We start from the raw sequence: 22,267 nt of genomic DNA on the forward strand, positions 1-22,267 counted from the left end.
CAGCCCCAGTTTGATTTGGTCGACTCGAAGGGTTCTTTTGTTCCGACGGGAGAAGCGCACTTAAGCGGGAAGACAACGGACTACTGAGACTAGCTGTTTAGTCTTTAACAGTAATATTGAATGGCTAGCTGTGAGGTGTAAGAATGAGGGGATGTCTGGAAAACAAGTAGGGGGACACTGTAGTAATTTGGTATTTGAGAAGGCCAGACGGTGAATAAGAAATGAACAGCTCGAACCGTGAATAATCCCGCGAAGTGCTCGACCGGTAGTACACAAGGACTCGTTTGTATCCGCCGAGTTGTTCGTCTGTATAGATGCATATGTGGCGTGTATCCTAGCGACGAGTAACAGAACTCCGAATCAGAAGTAATATTAATACTCGAGGAACACTCCACTCGAGCCCGGTGAATTCATCTGTATGTATTCGATCCAGTACTAGTTTGCAGAATCGGAAGGAGCTGAATTGTCCATCCATACAAGTTTCTCTGTCTCTTCGAAGCATACAGAACGACGTTGTGACGTGCTTCTTTTTCATTATACAGTATCCTCTCATTTTTAAAAAATATTCAATCTAGAAATGAGATAGGACGTCCAACACCCGCTAGTAGCCTAGTCCAAGATACCCGAGATGTACGTACGTATCTGCTACCATATCTTCATATCTTTGTCGACGATCAGAGAGGATTGACTGTGTCACTGATCCACCGATCAACTAATTTTTATTTTATTTTAAATCCGTCAGTAAATAAATGGTATCGTACGTAAGCACCGGATCTAGGTGGAGATTGAGTGTGTTCTGTACCCAAGTTGGTGTTTTCGCGGGTATCTGCTGGTGTGAATCTTACGTTTGGTTGAGAGGAGTTTGGTGGGTTGAGTTCTTGGATTCTGCTTACGTTCAAGTTCTGTTGGAAGTTGGAGAATTCTCCCAGCATACCTTATAAAAAAAGGAAGAAAGAAAGAGAAATACAGCAGTGTTATCCAGAAGCAGGTAGCCGTAGGAAACAAGCCTATTCCGGAGACGTCGAGCATCCACTGATCCAATAACACCACCCACTCAGGCCACTCAGGCAAGGCTTCTTCCGACTATCCTAGATTCCTACGTCCTATCACCGAGGCCCGGTGAAACCCGAGAATCAACACTCAGCCTCAGAACAAAACGGAAATGAAAGTGTCGCGGGCGCGCGCGCTCGTAAGGACGCCGCAGGGAAGTCAAGAAGATGTGTCCATACGTCCATGCGTCCATATGTCCATATGCCCAACGACGAGATGGACCGGAAGGGAAGAACGGGAAAAGAATAAGAGAACCCTTGTTATGTCCGTAAGTCCAGTAAGTTGTTGTATATTTTGTATGTACCGACGGGGAGGCTGTGGTAGTGTGCTTGTATTTGTATGATGAAAAGTGTGGTATGACCGCGTAAGCTCCTCAGGTAGCGGACATTACACCGATATTCCTTGATACCTCACGCCCAACGGAAGTAATAATAAAACTATATCGGTTGTATCAGGTATGTATCAGGTATGTATCATGTATCTGTACCATGCTGTCCTCGGGAAATAGACGGGCGTTCGATCGTCAGGACGGCCATCCGTCGGTCAACAGTTATAAATTTATGTATTGGACTGTATATGAGTTATATGAGCTTATATGAGTCGAGTTGATCGAGGAGAGTGTGCCTAACGATGTGTCCAGGGCCAAGCATTGAAGCTAGGTACCCAGGTACGTTGCTGCTATTACTAGACACGGACATCCGCGAGGAGTGAAGTCGTGAGATTTACTCATATTACTCATAGAAGGTCTAAGAATACGCATATCACGTATACTCTTGACGAAAGGGATAGGATAGAAGACAGGGTCTGTTCTCAGCATCCTCTTCCTGAGAGTGTGAGAAAAAGCGAATGGTGAGTGTCTCAGCGTCTAGGCAGTGATACTGGTACCCTGCACTGTCGTCAAGGGACACCCCCCGGAATTACATACGCGTGCCAATCATCATCAAGATTGATGATTGACCCCGTCGTCCCGATAAATGGTGAGATTTGGGTTTTAAAAGCCGTGCAATCTCCCCTTTGTTATCTCAGTCTCAACTCGTGTTTCTTGTTGTGGGAAATGAAGAAAAGAAGAAAGACGAGTAAGAAGAGTGGAATGGGATCCGCCGCAGCCGTCTGTGTCGGAAGGAGGACCGTAAACCCCATAAGCAATGGGAGGGCAAGAGACGAAAGAATGGCGAATGAGGGTTTTCGAACCGGAAGAAACCCTCAAGATTGAAGGAATCGATATATCGCGCCCCCTGGAAAAATTCGCTCACATGAGTGAGCGATGCACGTGATCTGCATCATCAACCCCAAACAAATTTTCGTTTTGGGCTGAGTCAACGCAAATAATATACGTGAAGAGAACGAACCGAGAGTGTTTGACAAACATGAAGAAGATGAGAAGAAAAAGTGAAGCGAAGGATATGATAACCATGAGGCACTGGCGTTTTGTTGCCATGCTTCAAGGGTGTGTGTAAAAAGTTGAAAGTGGAGACGCTGGCTAGTAAATCCGGTTGTTTTGACGTTGTTGACAGATATGCGCTCATGGCGCATAAAGTGCGTAGAGACGAGGCTCTCTCAGGAATAACAATATTTACTGGGTTGAACTGGCTGTCGATGCTAGAGAGGAAAGGTCTGGAAATAAAAAGCATATTTAGTGTGAGGAAAGGAAGTGAGAACACGGGACTAGTACAGTATTAGCGAACGTCACTCCATTTCTCGAAAGTCGACACTCGAATCCATTCTTCGTTCGACCGCCATCCTCCGCACCGCTCTGCCGCGTTGTCGCCCAGCTCCTTCCTCTTTCCACACCGCACTGGCCGACACCCGCAACCGGACTGCGGTCCCTCCGGCAGCTGTAATATTACGGCAGACGCGCACTCACATTGCTCTGGCTGGGTTGATTACATCTTCCGCGAATTTATATCTAACATGATGATGGTCAATTCAGAACACCTTCCCGCCGAAACAGGCTCCCACCCTGCATCTCTCTCCTCCATCCAAGATCACCCAGACGCCCTCGCGCCGCTTCCGACTCTGCACAATTTGGAATTCACTAATCTCAAAAGTGATACAGAGGCACGACAGGTCTCTGTGCTTCCTGACGGCCGTCTTGACGCCATCGACAACCAGCTGCCTCAAGAAGTCACAACTGAAATAATAGCCCACGCTCAGGTTACGCCTGCACCTATTCCTCCCGCGAAACAGCGTGCGCCCCCTCCGCCGCCGCTCTCGCTCGCCATACCCAAGTACGCGGGCCTGCAGAGCGAGTGGCACATCGCGTCACAATCAGCTGGATTACCATACAGCGCAACCGCTGCCACGCATATTCCCTCAGAACACCTAGGTGTCAGTGCTGGCTACTTCTCCGTGAGTTCTCTTTCCCAAGGTCTATTTTTTTCTTTTTCTTTCGTCATTTTATTTTCGGCGAAAATGTCGGATGCGCGCATAGACGCGTCCAGCGACGCGAAACAAGCGTGTCGTGTGCCTGACAGTGCAATACGCCAAAGAGATTAGCCTTTTGGCGTTGGGCTGTTGGGCAGCGGCGCTGCTAGTGTTCCATGACACGCGCTGAGAAAAGATCGTGCACTTGTGAAAATCACGGCAGTGAACGTCGATCTGACAGTGATATTGATGCTAATCACCGCTCATTGGCAGCCTCCGCATTCACCAGACGCGTCCAGCGCGACGCCCGTATCTGCTTCGCAGTCGACTGTATCGCTACCATCGCCATCGTCGACAAAGAAGACACGTTCTCGATCGCGGAGCGTCGTCTCTGGTGGGAAATATCGTGGCCTCCAGAGGATGGTGAAGGAGCGCCGCTCATTGCAGACCATCATATCTTCGTTTCTCCAGCCGCAGACGACGCCAGTCGGCCTCCTTCCTGGACCGCGTGTTCCAGCAAGTCCGGTGCCGTCGCAAGGCGTCGCGTCTGGTGCCAATAATAGCTTAGGCGTAAGCTCGGGTGCCGCTGGTAATGGGAACGAAGGCTCAAGGAGTGAAAGAAGACGGTCTTTCTACGGGCGAAGGCGCTCGAGCACGTTTGTGGGGGGAAATAATTCGGCTACGGGTTCTGCCTCAGCACCGCCGATGCCTGCTGCTCCTGGAGGTCGGGAGTCACCGTCCGCTTACCTGCTTGATGATGACCCCTTCGCACCTGCTCCCATTCCACCGCCGGTCAATTCTCCAACGCATTCTGTCTTGAGTACGCCGCTGCAATCTCCAACGTATTCCCTTCCGCATTCCCGTACTTCGTCGACTGTTTCCTTTAGCTCAGCAAGCAGCTCGAGCATGCCAGGAACACCCATTTTGTCCTCATTCGGCGTGGAATCGGAGATGAGGGAAAGGGAAGGGCCGTCATCGACCATGGTGGTATCGAACGTTTCTGCCGCTTCGACTTCGACATTAACTATTCCTGCTGGGCCGCCGCCTCCTCCATCTCCACTTAATCCAAATTCATCGCCTACCAGTCCCTCGAATGAAGCGCCAAAACCAAGAGAGCGCATCTTGCGCTCGCTCTCCGCCAGTTTGTTAACGTCTATTGCACCGTCCACGACTGCCCAGTTGCCAAGTCCATCGCCATCGCCGTCTCCACTTTCACCCACACATACCCCGTCGGTGGTCTCTCCATTACCTCACCCACCTCCATCCCGCACACGGCCAGCGCATACACGGCCAGCTTTCTCTGCAAGACCCTCATTACCTTCTTTGAAGTCGCTTTCGCGTATGAGCACCACAGCAGGGGGACTTGCAAGCTCATTCCGTGGGAGACGTAGCGGAAGAGTTGGTGCGGGCTTGCCTGCGGAACCTTGGGACCTACCTACTCCCGAACCCGAATCTGAATGTGGTATTGAAGAGGAGGTTGGGAAGTTGCAAGAAGTAGAGGAGCAACAGTTAGATGGCGAGATGGAAATCCTCAACAGTAGCATAGCATCGAAAGTTGCAGAAGAACAAGAGGAGAAGGAAGTTGTAGATAGTGAGAGAGTTATCGGAACAGGGCGCATTAGTGGAGATTCCACTTCTGAAGAAACCCCTGGTATGATTTATGTTATGTTGTCATTCGCAGACGCGTCTCTGATTGAACTTGTTCTAGTTCTTCTTGGCTATACTCCAACTTCGGATGCCACCACCAGAGCCGAGCTGATCCATAGAATAGATGAAGCTCCTGCTAGCGAAACATATGACGATGCTGATGCATCAACATTGCAGCCGTCCGTCTCGGAAGAAGCAGTGCATACATCCAGCGAGCACACTCTTCACATCAATATAAGCGAAGCTGATGGTGGGACAACCCAAATAGCACGTCCGAGCTTTGAGGACCAAGGAGAAAGAAGGGAGAATGATGAGGCCGAAGACAACGATGTGAACATCATAAGTGTCGCTGTGGCTGCAGATGGGGAAGGAGTCGCGTCGATCAACGCAGTTTTGAAGCAATCGGCTTCACCATCAGGACCTGTCAACGACGCGAATGGGGAAATTCCGCTCGCAACAACGACGTTCACAACGCGCTCGGGGGATGCACTTGATTCGGAGGCAAAAAAGGTACACATTGACGATATCCAAGAACCATGCGCTGATCAGGAGACGGGGTCTCTAAACGGAGGAGACGGGCCCCTTAAGCCTAGTCGGCCTGCGGACGACTCCATCGATGGTGAAAACATAGCTCGCTTGTCAGCGGCCGAGCCAAGTTCACCGTTAGCGCATTGTACCAATGCAATAACCATTCCTGGTCGTGCTAGTGCAATCCCCAGACACGTCTTACGCGCTCTCACACCATATCCGTTAGCTGCCCCACGCTGTGCGTCTCCTGCCTCTTCCGTTGCGTCGTTGTCGCCTGAGAGCTCGGTCGAGGACTTCGGCATTTCACTGTCGTCATCGCCTGGATTCCGTGGGGATCAACGTCCGGAGTCGTTGGCGATCGATCCCGCATTGCCCGACGCACTTGCTCATACCCACGTACGTGCGGACAGCCCTGTTCTTCCGCGTGAACAGGATCAGCCATATCTGACGAACGCCGCTTCATTGTCATCGGCATCCGAATTGTTGCCGCCATTGTTCCCGTCACTGATCTCTCGCAGCGGAGGTGAACCGGAAATTGAGACGGAAGTAGAGACGGGTCCCGATTCTGATTTGGGTAACTTTGGCGACCTTGCCTTTGCACAAGAAATCGAGGCGCGAGCTGAGTGCAGAGATACCTTCGCCACATCAATTGACGTATCCTCCCCCTCCCGAGTGTCCTTGGCCTCTTCCCCAAGTGCCGCCACTCCAGAACAGGAAAGTCCAGAACCCCCGCCTCCCTCTCCTAACCCCATCGGTGAGGACGACCTACACGTCCAGTACACTTCGTCCTCCGAGGATCTATCCTTACCCCCGTCTCACGAGGAGGATTATTCCGAGTTTTACATTGACGATTACGATTACGAGCATCAAGGTGAACACGGATACGCTGCGGAAGAGGAAGACGACAGCTCGATGCTGCCACCATTATCCACTCTCCCCGAAGAAGACCCAGTGTTCCGCTTGACACCTGCACACTCGCGCGAACGATATGGCGGTACCGATTATTCGTCCTTGTCATCACGCTCGATGAGCAGGAAGGCGTCTGTCGCCACTTTTACATCAATATTTTCTATGCGGTCTGGTAGCTCTGGAAATGTTTCGCATATCTCACATTCGTTTTCACGTGCACACTCGCCATCGGTTTCGCTGTCGACCACTCTTCCATATTCAAACTCGCAATCAGGCTCGAATTCAGGTTCGCTGGTTGGGAGACGTGCGCATGGTTCGAATGCTGGTTCGGTGGATTCTGGGCGTGGGCCTGTACCATCGTCTAGCATGTCATCGTTACAGTCCAAGTCGTCGATGGATCTACGAGCTCTTGCTAACGCGCGTAGCAGACAGGGGAGTCAAAGTAGCGGTTTGTCCTTGCAGTCACGTTCCTCGACACGGACAAAGTTCGAACCCCACGTCCAAGCTCAAGCACGTAAGTCGCCGAGTGCGGAGGAAGTTTCGCTTGGTTTACGCGCGTATACCGGGAACCCGTATGCTGTTGCTGTGCAAGCTGAATTGGAGGGGAAAGCTAGCAAATACGAGAGCCCGAGTAAGGCGAAGTTTGACGATGAGGAGCTTGTGCTTGATATTAGCCAAGATGCTGTGGCGCCTACTATTGAAAGCGAGCCAGAAGTGACAGGTTGGAAGACGTACGACTCGGTATTAGAGGCGGCGGGTCTTTTCGAGCCCGGTACTTCGGCGGGGACTGTCCGTCCTTCGACACAACCTACGGAGGTGGAAATTGATACGACGCCTTCCCTGTCAGTAGATACCGAAATTGGAGCTGATGATAGCTCAACGTTGAATACTGTTCGTACCCACACGAACGGATACGGATACTCTAGTGGCAGAGGTGGATCAGGGAGAGATTGGGATGGTGCGGGTGGTTATACTGGGCACAGTAGTGGATTTGGTGGCAGATATGGCAGTTCAGGCAGTGATGAAAGTGGTGGCAGGAGAGGCGGTCTTAACACAGGACGACGTGGGCGAGATGACAGTCGTGGCGGCGACGGCGAGCGACAGAATCGGAAGTTGCCAGTCTCGGCCCCATCATCGAGCGAAGAGGAGTCAGAGTCGGAGAGCGAGACCAGCTCAGATGACTACGGGGAGGAGACTGGTATCGTCCATAGACCTGCTGCGCCACAAATACCTTCTGTCCGCGCACCTTCCGCAGCATCGAATTCGCAAGAAGAGCCTGTATCACCTATATTCAGTCAACTGCGAAACGGCCGCAAGGGAGTTTTCAGGCCCCCTACAATCACCACCACTGCTGATACCTCCGAACAAAGACGACCGCCGACTGCTGAAGACGATGATGTACCACTTGCGCAGCGAATTCCGGGAGCGTTGCACGCGCAGCAAACGATTCGACAGCAGGTAAGGAGTGAGCGAGACCGAAGACGACGAGATCGCTCCGTGGCGCCTACGCCGCGCACGTCACGCGCACCTGAGGGAACAATCTCCCCTCCCCCACAGCATGTGCCTTCCGTCAACCAGGACGACCGAGGTCGCTCGCTTATAGCTCGACTGCCAAGGACCGCACCTCTCGGTGCTGCCGCTGCAACGTTATCGAGCAGCCAGGAAGCGGCGATCATTGCACAACGTATGACCCAACCGCAGCACGTCCAGCAGATTCCGCGCCGCCAAAGGGCAAAAACACTCAGCGGTGCGGATGCTGGTATCCCGCCAGAAGATCTGATGAAGCGCTTGCTGAAAGTACAGGCGCGCGATACTGATGCGCCCCTGCCTACGCAACGAATATCTGGATCGGCGGCTGGGCATCTCCAGCAGCAAAGCTCTCATGTGCGGGACGCGACTCCAGCAGAGGCGATGTCACGTCGAAAACCGGTTCCTGGTCAAGATATTATGCTACCTACCGCTCATCAGACTCTTCCTAACACTCCTGGTCCTTCTGCTCCACCTGCTCATACCCTGCGACCTATGCGTTCACTCCATAATTTAACCCCTGTGGCAGGCGCTGCTACTACATCGGCTCCGATGGCCTCTGCAACCGTGGCACGCCGTCCGACCTCTTCAAGAGGACGACCTAGTCAAGAGGCAAATACCGTGCCAGATGGTCTTATGCGCAATAAGTCACTCAGGGGTACCCGACCGTCTATTGACAAGACAAATGCGGAAGAAGCGGAGGCCCTACGTTCCCCTCATCCTCGTGTGCAATCTCATCATGTGCCCCCTGTTCCCGCAGTATCGAGAGGACCATCTCCACCTGCTCGGTCACATCGACACGTCGTACAGATGCGCGTGTATATCGGTGATATGCAGCGATTTAATGTCGTTGAGGCTGGGCTTGAGACGAGTGCAAGAGATGTGCTTGACATGCTGAAGCAGCAGGGGGACCTCCGTGGAGAGGACCGCCGGTTAAATAACTGGATGCTGTATGAAGTGTGTCATGATTTTGGCATGGGTGAGTACATATATGCACTGCGTTGCCGTTTACCTAATATACTGATTTCGTATGATACTATGTTTAGAGCGACCTGTGAGGAGCTTTGAGCTCGTCACTGATATATCTGGGTCGTGGAATAAGGAGAAGACGATGAACTGTTTTATGGTTAAGCAATCACCCTTTGCGCACTCCCTTGCTGTGAGTATCGCCTAATTAAGATACGATTATCTGCGTGCTTACGTCCTATTAGACTATCCCTTCAAGCATCCCTACGCGGAGTGGTTTCGTTGATTATGAGAGCAAGAAGGGCAAATGGAACAAGCGTTGGCTTGAGCTGCGTGAACACGGCCTTTGGGTTTCCAAACGCGAGGTACGCTTTTATTCACTACATTCTGATATACTTCCGCTAATGACGTATTATATAGGGCAAAGACGATGAATTCCTGTGTTCACTATCAGCGTTTGATGCATACATCGTCACGCGGATCCATAAAGCAACGAAAAGCTTCACGTTTGCCGTGAAATCCACCGACCCAATCACGCTTTTCGAGAACAAGGCGGACTATCTGCATGTGTTCTCTGTTCCTGAGGATACGGGGATGGCGTGGGTAGAGGCTATTTGGCTCGCGCGATCGTATATCCTCTATCAGGAGAAGAATGTGTTGTTCAGGAACAAAATGTCAAGCGAAGGCACCAGCTCCACTCTCAGTTCGAGTGGGGGACTCACGCGTTCCGGTACTCGCAAAAAGCCTGCGCAGACATATGTCACTCTAACACAGCCTAAAGTACCCGGAGTAACGGATGTAAATGGACCATTTGAACCAGGTTCCTTGCTCGCACGACGGGCTGCTACATGACTACTCCCTCAACTCAACCAATCACTCGTTCATTACGCATAACTATCCTTGCATTACTTATTCTTGTCTATATTATTTTTTTCTCTGTTTTTGTAGTTCCCTACTCATCGCTCCTGGTTCCTTTGTCCTTTCTTATTTTCTTTTGGTTTGTAGACTTCGCATTTGTGACATTCAGTTCTCTCTGCATCTCTTTTGCATGGTATTTGTATATCCCAGTGTACAGTCGTTGTTTGTCTGTACTGCTTTGTTTTAGTTTGGTTCTTTTCATAAGAGCGTCACACAGTCATTATTGTTGTTCTGCTTCAACCGATATCCGCAGCATGTTTTTGTTGTAATGGGTCATACTTAATAAATTGCTCAACGAATGCCATTCACACTCGCAACGAAAAACCATCGCGTGTATCGTAATTCAATCCCGCCGCGGTAACTCTTAAGTTAGAGTTTCGCAACGCAAGTCTATTTCGGGTAAACCTGGATGGGTTTGATCAAAGTGAGATAGCATTAGAAATGGAACACTGAGATTTGGGGGTCGTTGAACAACTCTTGATATGCATGGACTGATGTGGTAGGAAACGTGTTAAGTGCACGAGGTTTTCATCTACGCGGACCATTCACGGTTGGAGAGTGGTGTGACAAATTGTAATGTGTTGACGGTTGTCTACGTCCCACACGTGATGGAATATTCTTTTGATGTTTTTCACACTTTACTTCCGTTTGTTTCTATGTTTTTTGTCTGGAAATGCACCGGCCTCAGGAACCCGAGCTCGGTTCATATACCCATAATCAAGTCGATCAAGTCCCCGTTTCTATCTCAGGTGAACTGGCTCTCGGGAGTTGTATTGAGAATATTAGATGTGAGATCAGTTGAAATCGGGGGTGCGGATAGGAACTTTTCTCTCTTGGTTTCTGGATGGATCTTATGAACTCCGGTGCTGTGCGCAGTCCGTTCGATTGTTCATGGGTACCGACCATAACGGTAACCGTAACTGTGCCTATTAATATGGCTAAACCCACGTTCTGCCTCATGGCCTCCAGACTGCATCTGCGTGCGTTGCGGGCTGGTGACTGACTGACTCGTGTGTGTTCGGTGGATACTTATTATAAGGATCTCGCGATTGACTGGTGTTCCATTCCTTCCCTTTCTCTTCGTCCTCGTCATCACTTGCTTGCACTTTGATATTGCGCTACTAGTGAATCCCTTTGTCTACCTTGCACCTGGCTGTGACGGGCTTGAGTTAAAAATCCTTCTCTGTCTGCTACTGTTGACTGCCCTGGTTGAGGAGGCAAGATGTTCCTCTTACCGATGATTCGTGGGTTTTTGTACATTGTGCTGGTGAGTACTTGTATTCATAATTGATCGATGGTGCTCTTCGAGATATCTCGACTTTACTGACTTGATAACCTTTCTCGCATGCGTTTATGTGTGCGTTCGATGAATTATTAGTGGTTGTTCTCCGCCGTCTTGCTCGGCCTCACCGCTACCCGGATCCACTACACGACGCACCTGCCTCCAGGGGACCCTCTAAACCAAGGACGGCACTTCTATGGTAAGCTTACTAGACCTTCTTAGTTTCTGGGGCGAGACCTTCCTGAGCCCTGTGCCATTCAAATTGTAGACCCCATCGTCGCAGAACTAATGGCGTGCGCCATCCTCGCACTCCTCTGGGCTCCCCTCGTGTAAGTACCTATTCTTGGCTTATGACGTTCTGTGAAGAGTCGAGATGAGATGGCTGACCGATTGCTTGGAATTGAATGGGATATGAATTAACTTGGCGCGGATTGATCGGATTTTACATGTTTATATTTATTGAATTAGAGCGCACATGATCCATGGACGCCGCGAGTATAGGTATTTGTCGAAGGTGTGGCATGAACTTCTCGGGTTGTTCGTCCTTTGGGTTCTTTGGCTTGTCGGAGCGGCGATTGCGACTGTATGTATATGTCCTTTTATCACTCTCACTCGCCGCGGCTTCAAACAAACCAATGACACCCTTTCTTTCCTTTTAGCACATATGGCCGAACCTCCCTGCCTTCTGTTCACAATTTCAAGCATGCCGCGTGCTGACTGCGATGCTGGCGTTTGCGTGGATGGGATGGATCATGTTGTGTTTGTTGATGCTGACGACGTTGTTGTATGCTGTGACGAATAGCTCGTGGCACGAGCCTGCACATGGACATTGGGTGAGGAACAATAACCCTAGGGCGAGCGAATATGGGAGCTCCTATGTCGTACGTGCGTAAGTTTAGTCGTGGATGGAGGAAGTAGTGATGGAGTCAGGATGGTGGAATTTTGGGACGTGGAGCGGTTGCATATAGAAACAAGGACTGTTCTGAAGAGCTTTGTGCCTTCTTTTCCCACTTTCTTTTCTCTCCCGCATTGTTGCATGTTATGATAGTCAATTTTGCTTGCTTTGTCGGATCTGCATCTGCTGTGCTTTCTTTCTCGCTGTTGATAACTTGTCGATGTGCTTTCTGTGTACAATAATAATGCCCTGAATGCATTTGGTGTTTTTAGAGGTCAAGGTGGATATGCTTGTAATTATCGCACGATCAATGTTTTACAGCACTTTTGTGTATGCATTCCTTGAGATAAAAATAAAAATAAACAATCATTCTAAGTAAACGGCAATATCCGAGACGACCAATCAAGCATAAACAACGCGTCACGTACACAAACGAGTGTCGTTCACGCGTCGTCTCAACTCATAAAGACACATTCGCGATTCATGATCATGGCCGCTGAACAAGACACATTACCACCGATTGAGCCTCCTTCAGAGCCCTGGGAACCAAATCCAATACCGTCAAGCATTGAAGTGCCGGGTCTCGATAATTCCGCTCCGGTCCAAGACCAGATCGAACAGATTGAGCAGCTTATTACGATCAGGTTGCAGGTGAGCATTTCCTTTATGTATGCTGGGAGATTTGTTCTTCGTTGATTTATTCCCCGGATCGACTAGAATATTGACGCGAACTTTGCCCGTGCGCACCAGATTTTGTCGACGAGGATCTTACCGGCTGTGAAACGATATGCGGTGAACACGGAGCCTGTGAGGGAAGCAGCTCGGGTACGTGCCTTTCGAGCGTCTTTAATATCAATACGTTCTAAACAATCGCGTTTAATCATCGTCGTCATCGCCTTCGTTCCTTTCAGTTCTGGGTGTCGTTCTACGAACAAGCTGCACAAGTGCGTATACCGACGTCGGACGATATTAGTGGCGAAGTCGTGCAACAAGCTGCAGGGTCCGATGGAGAAGCGGAAGCAGAAGTGGGGGTGGAACAGGAGCAAGAGCAAGAACGAACACGCGAAAAACCTATGCGTTCTGGCGTATTCGATCCGAACGTAACACCATCCGAGAGCTCGTTCGCACCGGAGAGTGCTGCCGTTTCATCGACTCCTATGGTGCATCAGAATGAGCGAACTGCGGAACAGCAGGAAGATCAAGACATGTGGGCACGATCTGTAGAATCACCTTTGAAGCGCTTGGACAAAGGTCTGAAAAGCCTGGGAGAGGAACAAGACCCCGTCATTGACTATACCGGACATGCGTCTAATACGACGCAGCACTCGGCTCCGTCAGGGTCCTCTTCTATTCGTGGGCCTGTCTTCACAGCGCCAGAAAAGGACAAGGGCAAAGCCAAAGCTGGTCCATCTCTTTATCAAAATGTACTATCGAAGAATACTCGTGGTCCAGAGAAGGAGAAGTCTGCATCTCCACTCAAAGCCAGGAACAAAACGCCAAAGAAGAATCCATACGTGCCACCGGATATCCGTCGTGTAGATTGGGATGGAATTGTGGATCTGACGAAGCCGGCGACGCCCCGTGGTGTTCCGTCTCGCAACCCAGAGTGGAGCTCGGATGAAGAGAACTTCCCACCTCCCAACTTGTCCCCACCTCGATCTGCATTCGCGAAGCGTATAGCGAATATCGGACGAACACCTGTACGGGAGGCAGCAGCGCGCATTGGACGAGATCTTGTCGATGCTGAGCGTGTGCAACTCAAGCACCAATTTAATGCGGTCTTGGACCCGAGTCTATCCAATACATTGTCAACACCGAGCCTTAGCAGGTATTCGAAACGCGCGGTGGGAATCGAAAGCTCTGAAAAGAGTTCTTCATCGCACGCTCCAAGTGCAGCTTCGAACGCAAGTGCAACAGAGGAACGGCCTTCGATCGAAGAAATGATGCGTCGCTATGGGTTAAAACCGCAAGAGTCTTATGCAAAACCTGAGGATACGCGTTCACCAGATAGCAGCTTCGACTCCCTTGATGATACGCCTGGAAGGCCATACCCCAATCTCAGAGCATTGCCGGACGACGCAAGGTTAGACGATAGTGGGGATTTTGACTCAGATGACGACTCTTTCGGTGATAGTCTTGCTGCTCGAGAACTTTTGTTAGCATCCGCCCAGCAGGGGCGTATGGACGATTCGTTTGACAACTCAGATCGATCAAGTGACTCGCTTGAAGCTGAACTGGCTGCCGACATTCACCTTGCTCAGGTAGACGATAGTTTTGATGACTCGCTTGATGACGACGTTGGCATAGGCGGAGATGGTGAGGAAGAAGCGACAGTATTTGGAACTCAGGCTGCTCAGAGACTTGGTGGACAGCAGTTGCAGCTTCTGGGTCAGGGTTTGGTTGACGATACGACTTCGATGAACTCTCATATGCGAGGGCATACGTTGCCGGAGACGCCTACACCATGGACGGGTGCAGGTCAGGGAGAATAGGGCGGGATTCAATGTGTGAACTGGAAGAGTTTATAACTAGCTTACTGCTTGATTGGATTGCCTTCCGTAGTTGAGTCCTTTCCCCTCATACGCCCCTCTTTAATAAAGACCGGAAACATTTGTATGCGTCCAGTTGTAGCAGTATCATACTTGCATAATATGTGTATTTATAATTCTTTCTTGTCTCTCGTATGTTATGTTGGCGTATAAAACAGGTCGCTCAGCGTCAATCAACAAAGGTAGTAACTAAGGTATCAAATAATGATGTTTGTTCGTTCCAATTAATCCTGAGAAAAGAGAAAATGTGTTTTTATCACGTGCATATTTGTGCATGATAAGGAAGCTGAAACAAACTGAACGAATGCGTCTTGCCACCTGCTAAATCATCTTCATCCTACAGCAAACACAATTCGTTTATTTGCAAACTTTTAGAATATTACAGACCCCTCTGGTTCTTGGACTTGAACTTTCTCTGCTCTGGATCTCATCAATACAAGTGTACAGCATGCCCCGAAAACCTCTTCCAAACGAAAATGCAGACGCAAGGCGAAACGGTGACTCGAAGCTCAACTATCACGCACTTAGCAAAGACAAGTTAGGAAAGAAGAAAATCTTACTTGGGAACTCTCAGGATACTACTGCTGCTAGAGAGCGCTTTTTTGCTCGAGAAATCAAGAATCTTGCTCGGAGTGCTCGGCAACTTGGAAATGCTGGTGCTGTAGATCCGCTCCAGGATTTATTCCTTGGGAAAGCTGAACCCGATCGCTTGAATCAGCTGACTACAGATTTTGGATCATTGTACGTCATACGAAGAGCCCTATTTATTTTCAAATCTGAACAGAAGCGATTTAACATGCAGTAATATGCGAGACGAAGGTGGCACATCAACGGTAGCTCAGCCCGGATCTAAGGCTTTCGAACCAGCGGCTATTTTCTCCCTTGCCTCTTCGTTTCTGTCTCTGCAGCATTCACGTTCAAACCCAATTGTCTATAATATCAATAAGAGGAGACGAGGAAGTACACCTGGCAACGGCTCTGAACACAGCTCTCAAATTTCTTCTTCTGGTTCAAATCAACACTTTTACCGACGTCATCGCTATTCGTCTAATGTTTTCAACACGACGAAACGCTCGAGCTTTCGAAGTACTAGTATCGCATCTCAGTCAACGCCGTTACCTAGACAGAGCGCTCCACGGATTATTCGACCCTTTCGTTCTCTGGACGACGAATCTGAATTACACTTTCGATTTGACGCGGACGATGCATCAGTAGGGTGCAAATGTGAGACAGGAGAGCCAGAAACGCAACTCGGTGGTGAAACAGTTTCAAAGGCTGATAATCAAGTCCCTGAGAATCAGGACAATGAAAGTGCCGATGCCGACGTGATGACTCAACTGGCGTCACAACTCAGCGAGGTTGTCCTATCCCCATGCATCACACCAGTTAAAGATGATCTCCTGCAATTTCCTGAAGTATCTGACAAGGGCGACTCGAGGACAAGGGCTTGCCGAACTAGGATCAAAGGCCGAGCCACTTCGTTCTCGCTTGGATTCATACCTGAGGCTTTTCCTGAAGAAATTGATGACAAGGATCTCCGAATCGTTATTTGAAGTTTATTCGATACAGCTTGAAATCGTACAAACATTCACTGTCTTGTCCTTACATGCTTTTGGCTTGAGTCTGCTGTCTGCTGGGCCATTGTTGATGACTTACTGTAATTTCTGGCTTTCCTTCCCCGAAATGGTACCTTTTATGCTTCTTTAGAAGAGCAGAAGTAATTTATGATGTTATGCAATGACAACGCTTGGTGACCAATGTAGACTTCTGATTCTGGCTTTCCCTCTCTCAAGGGGTTATCGTTCTGGGCTGCAAATGACTATTTTTGACAAAACAATTGACGTGTCGTCAGTGACTTTGGACAGTATTGAGGGTGGTGAGTAGGCTGTCAGATGGCTGTCGGCGCGAATATTAAGGAAGGGGCAATATATCATTACGACTGTGATGCTGTTGTAGTTTAAGTGTGATGAGGCGTCGGGCATTAAGATTTGCCGGAGCGAGGAAATGACTGTACGTATGTATGGTCAAATGTCCAGTTGATAATGATGGAATCTATAATAAAACAATCTCACTGTACAAGATTCTCAGGCAATACTTACACAAAGTATATAGTGCCTACATACAGATTTAGTATCTGACTAGAAGATTACACAAATGGGATGAGATTCCATGTCTCATGGACATAGTTCAAGATAAAATACATTTAGCTAGTTTCTTCCATGGGTTTCAGATAGCTGATAGGAACGTAAAGGTGTCAAAATGCGCCACCGCCGCAAAACGTGTCCATCCAACAGTACCAAGCGAGAAACGCAGTATACGTGTATAGAAATTGTTACAGCCCGAGAAAATGAGGCAGTCATTAGACGGACGTAATCCTGTCCACTCTCAAACGTCCATGGAATCACGGAGACAGTTGCTCGCCTTGTGCGCGTAGGTTAAGGACGAGTCGAGAGATCATGATCACAGTTATCCTAATTCAACGCGGTTAAGGAATCAGCTCAGCACCAGCTGTACCTTTATGTGTAAGAAAGGTGAAAATAAGTAAAAGTACGTACGTATGGTTAAACGTCCAGTTTATTGTGATGAGGTCCTTCTAAAGTGGGGAGGGAAGTAAAGGTAGTGATATAGAAGATTATTTGGTCACTTACAGCGTCTGAGACAATCTAAGAAAACGAAATGAGTTAGAGGTAAACTAATTCTTAAAGTGACAAGGTGTTTATACGCCTACCCAGAAGACAGCAAAATTGACGACTTTGGCAGAAAACATCACACTTTACATCACAACCAGGTTCATCAGAGTTACGTCTGTACAAGACAAGATCATGGTCTTACAAGAAATAGATTATTCCTGCGATATGCTCAGATCTATTGTCCATGCGAAGGAAAGCAACAATACATACCATGTCGAAGTAGGAGACCTGGTAAACATTTCGGCCCGGTTGTCTTCTGGTCTGCATTGCACATTTGTCTCTGCCGTGTTCCCCAAATTGTCATGAAGAACACGGTAGCATCAAATATAGCACCCATGGCCCAAAGCATGGCAAAGACTGAGTATGACAATATTAATACAGTATTTTTAAAGTTCAAGTAGGTTCACCTACCTGATTCACTGCAAAGGTTAGGAGGATCATATTTTAAGTGAACTATTGATATGCATTGGCTAGAACACTCACGATCCATCCTTGACTGTCATTATGCATCCATTTACACCTATATGAGGAGAAACAAGGGTGACACTCGTGGATGCACGCTTTGATACACGTCAACAAAGTTACTGCTACACATATGGCCAAGTGATGATGATACTCACAATACCAAAAGCCAAAGAGACTAATACGAGTATGCCTAAGCAAGCTGGCACCCATACTGCACCAAGATAAACAGCATATAAACGAAGCATGACAATGACTTAGAATTAAGGAATTCATGTTAGTATTCCAGCATGGACAATTGAAAGAAGCTCGATATATGTGCTTACCGCCAATAATACATTCGCTAATGGTAGTCATAACGAGAGGGAAGTGAAGAAATATTGAACATCTAACCAATCGGGATTTTTAGTAACAAGGTCTAATATTGCTATCTGATGAAAGCATTCGTACGCCTTGCCACAGAACATAGATGTCAGAGAGAACTTACTCATGAAACGGAATAAGATACTTACGGATGGTGACCAGTATGATTGACCGTATGCTAAAGTGATTTTATGAGGGTCGACTGATGAGTATAAGGAGACAATAAGCCTACCGAATATAATCCAAAAATACGAGATGAGAGGGAAGTATCGATTCTGTCCAGCGCAGACAGGTTAATAGACGGAACACTAAGAGTGGTACAAAGTATTCACCAAGAGAAAAAGAGCATCTGCTATAGTGATTTTCGAACGCTTGAGCCGGCTCCAAACCCACTCGATCTCCATGTCGAGTGTTATGACATAATCGTACAGTAGAATAACTACCAGAGGTGAAGAGGATAGATTAGTATTGCATAAAAGAGTTCATTGAGAGAAGGCTACTCACTGACAGACGCTAGTTGGTAGTATTTTGATATTCGGCTATGAACTTGAAATGAGAATTACGAAACACACAGAACAAAGCCTGTACTCACACTAGCTTCACAAACTCTACATTAAATAGAGGTGAAGATGACATGTTTCGTCAAACCCAAAGCGTTGAGCCAATCACTCGTCGGTGCCAGCCCGAGAATACCAGTTGGCTCGACGGAGACGAATGTGAGGAGTGAAAGAGGAGAAGGGAACCCGCAGCGAGAGTGAGACAATGAGCGTTGATCTTGTCAAGTATCCAAAGAGATAACATCTCAGTCACTGCTGGAGCGTTGCTATAGCGCCTTAGATGGCGATTCAAAGCACTGTGTTCCGGCATCATAGAAGCTACAATCACGAAAATACTACACTAACTTTGAGAACACAGCAAAGATAGACATGCACATCAGATGCGACTTGTTAGATGGTTCCGCTTTCGACCAACCGTCAGATCCCTCTGGCCGAGCGTTTCCAAATTCTCAATGGTTAAGTACCCGGGTCCCGAATAGATGGAGCAAAGACATCTAGTGGGTGACTTCCCGTAGACTTTTGGAAGGATTTCCAGGTTAAAAAGGTACTAGAAAAGGAGTAGTCTGAATATAAGCGAAGGGTAGTAAGAGTAAGCGATATGAGAACCGAATAACACACGTAGTTTGTTGTCTTCCAGTCTGAAATCTGTAAGGGGGGTCTGACCCCCCCTTTCAGAGTAGAAAGTCGTTCCATCCATCAAGTACCTGCCTTAAAAGGTATAAGTAAGATCATACAGATCTTATCTATACCCTTTTTGTACAGAAATGTGTCAGATGTTGCCTTAAGTGAAATAGAATCAAAATGATCTAACAACTGCAGAAAAATGTGCTACGGTCTGGAATAATTTTTTTTAATTTCGCTTATAAGACAGGTACAAGTATTTTGGATTTTGGAAGCTTCCAAAATCCTACGGGAAGTCACCCAGTGTTCCCCCGGTAGAACGTATGAAGGAGAAAACTTGCGAGGAAGTCACCCCGGACCACTAACCGTAGTTAAAATGATGGTCTAGGCCAATCAGGGTCGTGCTAAAAGACTCCGGAAGGAGAAAAAACATGGCACGTGCCGGCGAGGGAGAGTCATCGAGAACATACGATGCGTCATCTCCGAACAAACAAATAACTCACCTTCTGCCTGCAATTTGATGCTAGCAGCCCGTCTCAAGGCTTCATCGCTTTCAAGTAACCTGCTCCCGCACAGAATCCGCCACCACAAGTTTTACCGTTCCTTGCGCTCTGGACCCACCTCTAGTACTGCTTCTGCCGAGATGACTTTCCTTCCGCCGTACACGTACATGAGGGGCGATGTAAGACTTGATATCCACATCGATGACCTGAATCTCAATGTGATGCCTCCCACAACGCCAGGAACTCGTCGAGCTGATCAAGAGTGATGCTAAGCCACATTCAGACTACGTCGTCATCGACGTCCGTGATGACGACCGTTTCGGCGGGCATATAGTCAACAGCGTGCATTCGCCGTCATACACGTTTCAAGAACAGGTGCAGGATCTCGTGGAGAAGACGAAGGACATACCGAAGGTCGTCTTCCATTGTGCTTTATCTCAAGCTCGGTCCGTCTTTGACCTCATATGGTTATCGATTTCGTACTTATATAGCGTTTTTAGGGGTCCGAAAGCCGCTCGGGTATGACTTTCTACATGCTTAGAGTTATTTATAACGCCTTACGCGCACTATTGATCTCAAGATATACTCTGAGCTTCGCAGCGAGCTGCAGGAGAAAGAAGGTAAAGACAAGGATTTTGACGTATACGTTTTGCGAGGCGGCTTCACAGAATTCCAACTTCGCCACAGAGTAAGCTTCACGGAATTTAACCCGGTGCTGTCATTAATGTCTAGTTCCAGCATGATACCACGCTCATAGAGAGCTGGGATAACGAAGTATGGAACAACCAATACTTCTAAAGCCCCAAATAATTCGGCTACTCAGTAGTGAACGCCACAACCCTCCTTCCCCCAACCCTCTTATCCAGTAGTCCCAACCTTTCCTCCGCCTGTCTTGATCTATACCAATTTCTTGTCTCGAACACACCGACCGGTCCAAGCTAAGGGCGAACGCATCATCATCGATTCCGCGCGTCCGCGTCAGTATCCGTCTTCGCATCCTGATTCGCGCGTCGCAGTCTCCGCTCTGCCATTTGCTCAACCACCGTCCGCACCTGCTCACGTTCGCGCCTCAATCCAGCGTTACATCCAACCCTATTAACGTAATACCACACATGTTAGTTCTGGGTCTATGTTCGTATCTTTTGTTTTTTCCTTGGAATTATTTAGAGGAAGTTCTGAAGAGGGTTGACGTACCATGCACCAACGGATACCAACACAAACGTGCCCATTGCCCAATTCGCAGCTACAAACGGCTCTGCAGGAATAGCGATTTATGTATTTTTGCAAAGCCGTCGTCGTTGTCGTAATAGAATAATAAATATTGTATTTTCATTCCATTTCGTTTTTGAGTATGTCGGTGGTATCTTTAATATTACACGTCTCAAGAAGTTAAGTTTGGAAAATATACTCACTTGCATTGATGCCACGTACGAATCCTATCCCAACTCCCGCACCGATACCCATGAGGAGGCTTTTCCGCGCACAGGGGATCTCTCCGATGTGTTTAAAGTCATTTACGGGTGAAATTCTCTTCCTTTCGCATGACGGTTAACGCGTATCCCGCATTTTCGCCAACATTAACGGTAGAAAAGAGTAAAGTGAATGGATATATGAACGAAATAACGTGAGTCAGATAGATCGAATGAAGGTAAAATGTAACGAAGGAACTTCAAGAACTAAGAACGTACCTGTGCAGCGAGTTTCAGGTCTGTCCATTTATCCCCTGTGGTAAGCACTTGCTGAGAGACGATGGGTTCTGCATCCTCAGATTTCGATGAACTATTTCCTTGTGGTGACGATGAAGGTGTTTCTGAACTGGCAGCCATTGTAGAGCAGTCAGTAAGGTGAGTAATAAGTAGATTTCGTTTAAGTCCCTGCAGGATGCATTAGAAAATAATGTTACGTAATACAGATTTTGCAGTACCGTATATAGCAAATTCGGTTACAGGAATTGGATAAGCGTCCTAATAATAATCTAATTTATGCAGGCGGACTGTGAAAGCACTTTGGATATACATTCACACCAAATGAAATCATACAGAGATAATCACAGAAAACTAATACGACACAAAGAAATAACAACCCCTCACAAAGTGCGTAATTTATTACCATATAAGGATATGGTACAAACAAACGCCACCAAAATACCAACAAGAAAAGAGTCAAACCTCGGTTCTTCACTCACATTACACAATATATCCCAACTGATGATGGTATTCTGAGTTTTATCACAGGTTTGGGTTGATAATCATGTGCAAGGTGTAGAGACAATTCACCATTGTTAAGAGGGAGAACTTAAGGGGGGCACGCATAGACAAGGGGTGAGGGTGACGATTGACTGCTCAGTGTCTCTCGTCCTTATATTGTATGTATTCTAACTGAGACATTATGAAGTCATTGTCTTGTGGTTTGTCTGTTGATGAACTATCATCTCAT

At 48.0% G+C, this 22,267-nt stretch overlaps 5 protein-coding genes across 5 annotated transcripts; 4 read left to right on the plus strand and 1 right to left on the minus strand.

The window, feature by feature from the left end:
* Positions 1-6,501: 6,501 nt before the first annotated feature.
* On the plus strand, positions 6,502-9,843 carry FOMMEDRAFT_137219 (uncharacterized protein; the record flags this gene model as incomplete). Its single annotated transcript, XM_007271624.1, has 4 exons — positions 6,502-9,004; positions 9,072-9,184; positions 9,237-9,356; positions 9,412-9,843. 4 exons carry the CDS (start codon positions 6,502-6,504, stop codon positions 9,841-9,843), a joined length of 3,168 nt encoding a protein of 1,055 aa, XP_007271686.1.
* A 1,065-nt stretch (positions 9,844-10,908) lies between these two features.
* Positions 10,909-12,361, plus strand: FOMMEDRAFT_143374 (uncharacterized protein). Its single transcript, XM_007271625.1, has 5 exons — positions 10,909-11,176; positions 11,288-11,390; positions 11,460-11,520; positions 11,660-11,774; positions 11,851-12,361. Exons 1-5 carry the CDS (start codon positions 11,132-11,134, stop codon positions 12,082-12,084), a joined length of 558 nt encoding a protein of 185 aa, XP_007271687.1. The 5' UTR covers positions 10,909-11,131; the 3' UTR covers positions 12,085-12,361.
* A 2,722-nt stretch (positions 12,362-15,083) lies between these two features.
* Positions 15,084-16,188, plus strand: FOMMEDRAFT_32069 (uncharacterized protein; the record flags this gene model as incomplete). The annotated part of the gene is made up of 2 exons (XM_007271549.1): positions 15,084-15,376; positions 15,438-16,188. The coding sequence occupies 2 exons, from the start codon at positions 15,084-15,086 to the stop codon at positions 16,186-16,188; spliced, it is 1,044 nt and encodes a 347-aa protein (XP_007271611.1).
* Positions 16,189-17,036: 848 nt separating this feature from the next.
* On the minus strand, positions 17,037-18,786 carry FOMMEDRAFT_162153 (uncharacterized protein; the record flags this gene model as incomplete). The annotated part of the gene is made up of 16 exons (XM_007271626.1): positions 17,037-17,106; positions 17,191-17,228; positions 17,284-17,298; positions 17,364-17,406; positions 17,468-17,483; positions 17,536-17,682; positions 17,737-17,744; positions 17,809-17,885; positions 17,946-18,043; positions 18,114-18,130; positions 18,181-18,239; positions 18,300-18,328; positions 18,383-18,425; positions 18,483-18,589; positions 18,655-18,689; positions 18,743-18,786. The coding sequence occupies 16 exons, from the start codon at positions 18,784-18,786 to the stop codon at positions 17,037-17,039; spliced, it is 846 nt and encodes a 281-aa protein (XP_007271688.1).
* A 1,083-nt stretch (positions 18,787-19,869) lies between these two features.
* FOMMEDRAFT_129661 (Rhodanese-like protein) lies at positions 19,870-21,644 on the plus strand. Its single transcript, XM_007271627.1, has 8 exons — positions 19,870-20,010; positions 20,072-20,277; positions 20,332-20,350; positions 20,412-20,519; positions 20,570-20,923; positions 21,026-21,086; positions 21,244-21,361; positions 21,520-21,644. The coding sequence occupies exons 1-5, from the start codon at positions 19,972-19,974 to the stop codon at positions 20,627-20,629; spliced, it is 432 nt and encodes a 143-aa protein (XP_007271689.1). The 5' UTR covers positions 19,870-19,971; the 3' UTR covers positions 20,630-20,923; positions 21,026-21,086; positions 21,244-21,361; positions 21,520-21,644.
* The last annotated feature ends 623 nt before the right edge of the window (positions 21,645-22,267 follow it).

This window comes from Fomitiporia mediterranea, assembly GCF_000271605.1.
Source record: "Fomitiporia mediterranea MF3/22 unplaced genomic scaffold FOMMEscaffold_18, whole genome shotgun sequence".
NCBI classification, from domain to species: Eukaryota; Fungi; Basidiomycota; class Agaricomycetes; order Hymenochaetales; family Hymenochaetaceae; genus Fomitiporia; species Fomitiporia mediterranea.